We start from the raw sequence: 5123 nt of genomic DNA, 5'->3' as shown, positions 1-5123 counted from the left end.
TAACCCGACTCAGTTCAGTTTGATGACCCGCAAAGGCGTTTTTCCCTATGAATACGTCGATTGTTGGGGGAAACTCGATGAACCGCGATTACCTGCAAAGAAGCATTTCTACTCGCACCTCTGCGATGCAAATATTTCAGACACCGATTACGAGCACGCGAAAACTGTTTGGGAGGAATTCCATTAAGAGTCATAGGGAGGTTATTCAGATTTATATTTGAAGACCGATGTTCTTTTGGTTGCCGATATTTTCGAAAATTTCCGCGCTGGCTGCTTCAAAACATACGATTTAGATCCGTTGCACTACTACACTGCACCGGGACTTGCTTTTGACGCGATGCTCAAGCATACTTATGTAAATTTGCAACTTTTAGATAACCCTGAAATGGTGTTATTTATTGAAAGAGCCATTCGAGGCGGCGTAGCGCAATATTTTAATTGACACGCTCGGGCCAATAACAGATTCATGGGAAAAGATTTTGATCCAAACAAAGCGGAATCGTATCTCATGGATTTTGACGTGATTAACCTGTACGGTGCAGCTATGAGCGTGCATTTACCAATCGGTTCATTCGAGTGGGAGTAGCAGCACATCGATATAACGAACCATCCGGACGATTCGCCGATCGGCTACTTTCTGGAGGTAGATTTGGACTACCCTGTGGAACTCCACGAGGATCACAAAGACTTACCTCTTTGTCCCGAACATTTTACTCTCCCAGGTAGTAAAAATGCCAAACTCGCGACTACCCTTCACCCCAAAACAAAGTATATATTGCACTATAGAAATTTGAAACAGTGTTTGAGTTTAGAATCAAAAGTAACGAAAGTGCACAGAATTTTGAAGTTTGCACAATTTCCATGGCTCGAGCCGTACATCACGCTCAATACAGACATGCGTAAGCAATCTAGGAATGAATTTGAGAAAAACTTTTACAAACTTATGAATAACGCCGTGTTCGGCAAGACTATGGAGAATGTGCAAAATCATAAAGATGTCAAATTGGTCACAAAATGGGAGGGAAGAGGTGGTGCGAGAACGCTTATTGCCCGAGCAAACTTTCACAGCTGCACCATATTTGGCACTGATATGGTTATCATTGAAATGAATCGTGTCAAAGTTCACTTCGCCAAACCTATTTACGTCAGCGCATCAATTCTAGATCTGTTAAAAATCTTTATCTACAATTTACACTATAATTATATTAAAACCAACTTTCTGAATAAACAGGGTAAATTGATGTATACCGACACAAACAGCCTTATTCATCAATTAAATGTGCCTAATATCCACGATATCATCAAACGTGATATAGATACAATGTTTGACACCTTTGACTATCCGCCCGACAATGTGTATGGTATTCCCCTCAAAAACAAAAAACAACTAAGGCTAATGAAGGATGAAAATAATGGTAAAATTATGACAGAGTTTGTGGGACTGCGAGCAAAGCTGTACACATTTACTGCGATGGGTGAGGATGGGGAAAAATATGACAGTGGCGTAAAAGTGATTAAGCGCGCCAAGGGTGTAAGAAATTCATCGATAAATAGCATCACGTTTGATGATTATAAGCGCTGTCTGACGGCTTACCGAGAGTTGACTCTTCCACAGTGTTTAATACGCAGCAAAAAAACACGAAGTAAGCACGATCGTACGAAGAAAAATTGGCTCTGAGTTGGCAGGATGACAAGCGGCAATTGATACCTGGACAGACCGACATCGTACCTTGGGGGTTTGTCCCAGCCCCCCAATAGCTACAGGATAAACTGTAGACATAGAATTGATGTAAATATTTGATGTTTGACGCCTCGAACGATCCACCATCGGGCGGAAACGTTTCACGATCAATACGATATTTAATGGATTTGAAGTTTCAAAATGCGAATTTATATACTCAACAATTGTTTATTCATTTATCATTAATATATCAAGCAATTATTTATATTTATTCGTTTACCACGAGAAAAGTTTTCAGAAAATGAAAAAAAGTTTTCCAAAAAATAAAATGTGTAATAATCGTATGGCAAAATTGCATATTATCATTATTATCATCACTATAATTCTTGTTATTATTCTTATTATTTTTGTTATTATTATTATTATTATTATTGTTATTGTTGTTGTTGTTGTTGTTGTTGTTGTCATTATCATTATTTTCGTCGTACAGAGTATGGCACATGTGCGCACAAAGGAGATAAAATGTGGAAATATTTGTATATTCAAAACCTTTTATTGTAATTCGAAAAATACATACAAATTATGTTACATGTCTGTTTTATTTATCCAACTATTGTGCGAACTATCATAACCCAACCACTTCACATAGAACAGATTCCCCCGTTTGCGTAATACAGTGAAACCTCGTTTATACGATTCGCACTTGTACGTTTTTCTCGTTTATACGTAACATTCATTTGGCCCCGGCGGTTTCCGCATATAAACCATGTAGGAAGATTTCATTTCTACGTTTCTCGTTTATGCGTTTTTCACACTTATACGAATACTTATTCAGTTCCCGAACGGTATTTTCTATTCACTTATACGTCATTATGACAGCTGATTTTCTGATGGATACTCGCGTTACTGTATTTCATTATCCTACCGCTAGATGGCTGAGCCTAATGTTTCGCTTCGCAACCGCTAGATGTCGCGGCTTACAATTTATGCGTATTCGCGTATAAGTTGTCTCGAACAAGTTCTGGCGTGTTCTGGTGTGTAGTGTTACCCAATATCGTGGTACGTCATGGCAAATCCAGCAGGGGGGAGGAAAAGAAAAGCAATATCGCTGCAGAAGAAGCTGGAAATTTTAGAGGAAGTACATGATAACCCACAAGAACCGAAGATCAGTGTTGCAAAGCGGCTCGGTCTTCCATATTCAACACTGATGACAATTATCGCCAATTCGGCAGACATTAGGTCAAGTACGTCTAAGGCAGGACCTTTAGGCGAGAAAAGAACACGAACTCAAGAGAGCCGATTTTCAGACTTGGACAAAGCATTGCTCACATGGTTCCAACAAAAACGGGCCGCGAACATACCCGTTAGTGGTCCAATGCTGCAAGAGCAAGCTTTAATTTTTGCAAAAAAATTAAATGTAACTGCTGACTTCAAAGCATCGGCTGGCTGGGTGTTCAAATTTAAAAAACGTTGCGGCATAACCGGCAGAAGTGTTTGCGGGGAAGCTAACAGTGTCGACGAGGCTACTGTAGAGCAGTGGAAGAACATCGATTTGCCTCGAATCATAAAGAACTACGATCTCCGAGATATTTACAACACCGATGAGACAGGTCTGTTTTTCAATCTCCTACCATCTAAAACATTGGCTGAAAAAGGAGACCCCTGTCACGGAGGGAAACAGAGTAAACAGAGACTGACGGTGCTTCTAACAGCGAATGCAGATGGCTCCGATAAACTTCGTCCCTTGGTCATCGGGAAATCACAGAAGCCGCGTTGTTTTAAAGGCGTAAAAAGCTTTCCTACAGAGTACGCAGCAAACAAAAAAGCATGGATGACTGGAGCATTATTTGAGTCGCAGTTAGATAAGCTGAATAACAGAATGCGTCGTGAGAAGAGGAAAGTCTTGTTGTTGCTTGACAACTGTGCCGCTCACCCCCCGGCACTCCGTTTTAGCAACATTGAACTGGCTTTTTTTCCGGCCAACTGTACAAGCCATCTGCAGCCCCTGGATTTAGGAATCATCGCTGCTTTGAAGGCCAAATACCGCAAGATGCTGGTACAGCGGGCAGTCGCGGCACTCGACGCGGGAGAAACGATGCCGAACTTGCATGTTCTGCAGGTGAGTTCGTGATGTTTGGAAATTTTCAACATAAGCACATAGACCTATAAAATCGGTATTATGCATTCAAATAAGAATGTTTCCGACACGTGATGTTTAGGCAGTGTTTAAATCTTGGAATTTGTTTCTTGTCTATAGGCAATGCAACTGACCGGTATTGCATGGAACCAAGTACAGTCTGACACCATTGCCAAGTGCTTTCAAAATGCAGGAGTCGTAAAGGCGAATGATCTCGATGCCTCTTCTAACGAAGAGAATGAGCTTGAGGGTTTCGAAGAGCCCGGAGATTGGGCACAAGTGTGTGCTGGGCTTCAGTTCGAGGATTTCGTTCATTACGATGAAGACTTGAGTACATGCGCGGTACAGGATGACGATGACATTGTAACTGAAATTCTTGCACAAGACTCAGACGGGGATTCGGACGAAATAGACGAAACTGTCAAAGAAGTCCCGGTGAAATTTTGTGAAGCTTTGTCGGCACTGGAAATTACAAAGCGATATATAATGTCCAAGGTTATCGATGGTAAAGGCATGCAACTCGTCAGTGACTACGAACGTTTCATGTACGAGTGCTCGTTGGCAGAAAAGAAACAAGCCACCATTGACAGCTTCTTCAAACCTAAATAACTGAATCAGCTTTCCTTATCTGACTTTTGTACCTATTTTACTGTGATTGTTTTTAACCCGTACTTAAGGCTAAATAATATATATGATACATAGTACAAATGTAAGAAATGTGCAATATGTACACTACGAATACATATTACTGATTAATTGCGGCGAGTTTCGTTCATTCAATAATGTGTGTGGGTGTATGATTCTAACCTCGAAATGTACCTTGATTTTCTTCGGAACATACAAAATTGGGTTATATGTTGTAACGTGGCAGTTCGGCTAGGCCTGCCCGTTACAAGAGACTCCCTGAACCCTGGGCGAGATCCCGGAATCAGGGTCTAGAAAATCGAGTCGCGGAATAATCTCAGAGAGCGCCAGAACTGGAGTCACGCACCCGAGCTTCGACAGGGACGAAATAGAGCATTGCGACCCAGATATTTCAGGCTTTTGTTTTTATTTTTTTTTTTCGAGTGCACCGGCTACCCTCCAGTGACCAACTCCGACACCGAACATCTTTCGAGGCAAGGCGAAACCACGACGATCTCGCGGGAAGGACACCGAGGCTGCGGAGAGGGAGGCAACGCAGATCCTTGCAGCGAGGGAATCCAAGGCGGACGCGATTCCCGCTGGCGGCCGGCGCGCCGCAGCCTCCCCGCTCGCCCCGCTTACGCCCAACCAAGGCAACCGCGAGGCACCAGCTAGCGACGA

General features: G+C 42.2%; 1 protein-coding gene across 1 annotated transcript; it reads left to right on the top strand.

The window, feature by feature from the left end:
- Positions 1-2747: 2747 nt before the first annotated feature.
- Positions 2748-4427, top strand: LOC124299520 (tigger transposable element-derived protein 6-like). Its single transcript, XM_046752778.1, has 2 exons — positions 2748-3800; positions 3939-4427. Exons 1-2 carry the CDS (start codon positions 2748-2750, stop codon positions 4425-4427), a joined length of 1542 nt encoding a protein of 513 aa, XP_046608734.1.
- Positions 4428-5123: the final 696 nt, after the last annotated feature.

The sequence above is a fragment of the Neodiprion virginianus genome, chromosome 3 (assembly GCF_021901495.1).
Source record: "Neodiprion virginianus isolate iyNeoVirg1 chromosome 3, iyNeoVirg1.1, whole genome shotgun sequence".
In the NCBI taxonomy this organism is placed as follows: Eukaryota; Metazoa; Arthropoda; class Insecta; order Hymenoptera; family Diprionidae; genus Neodiprion; species Neodiprion virginianus.
Note: the sequence above shows the minus strand (reverse complement) of the source record. Positions and strands in the feature narration are given on the sequence as shown.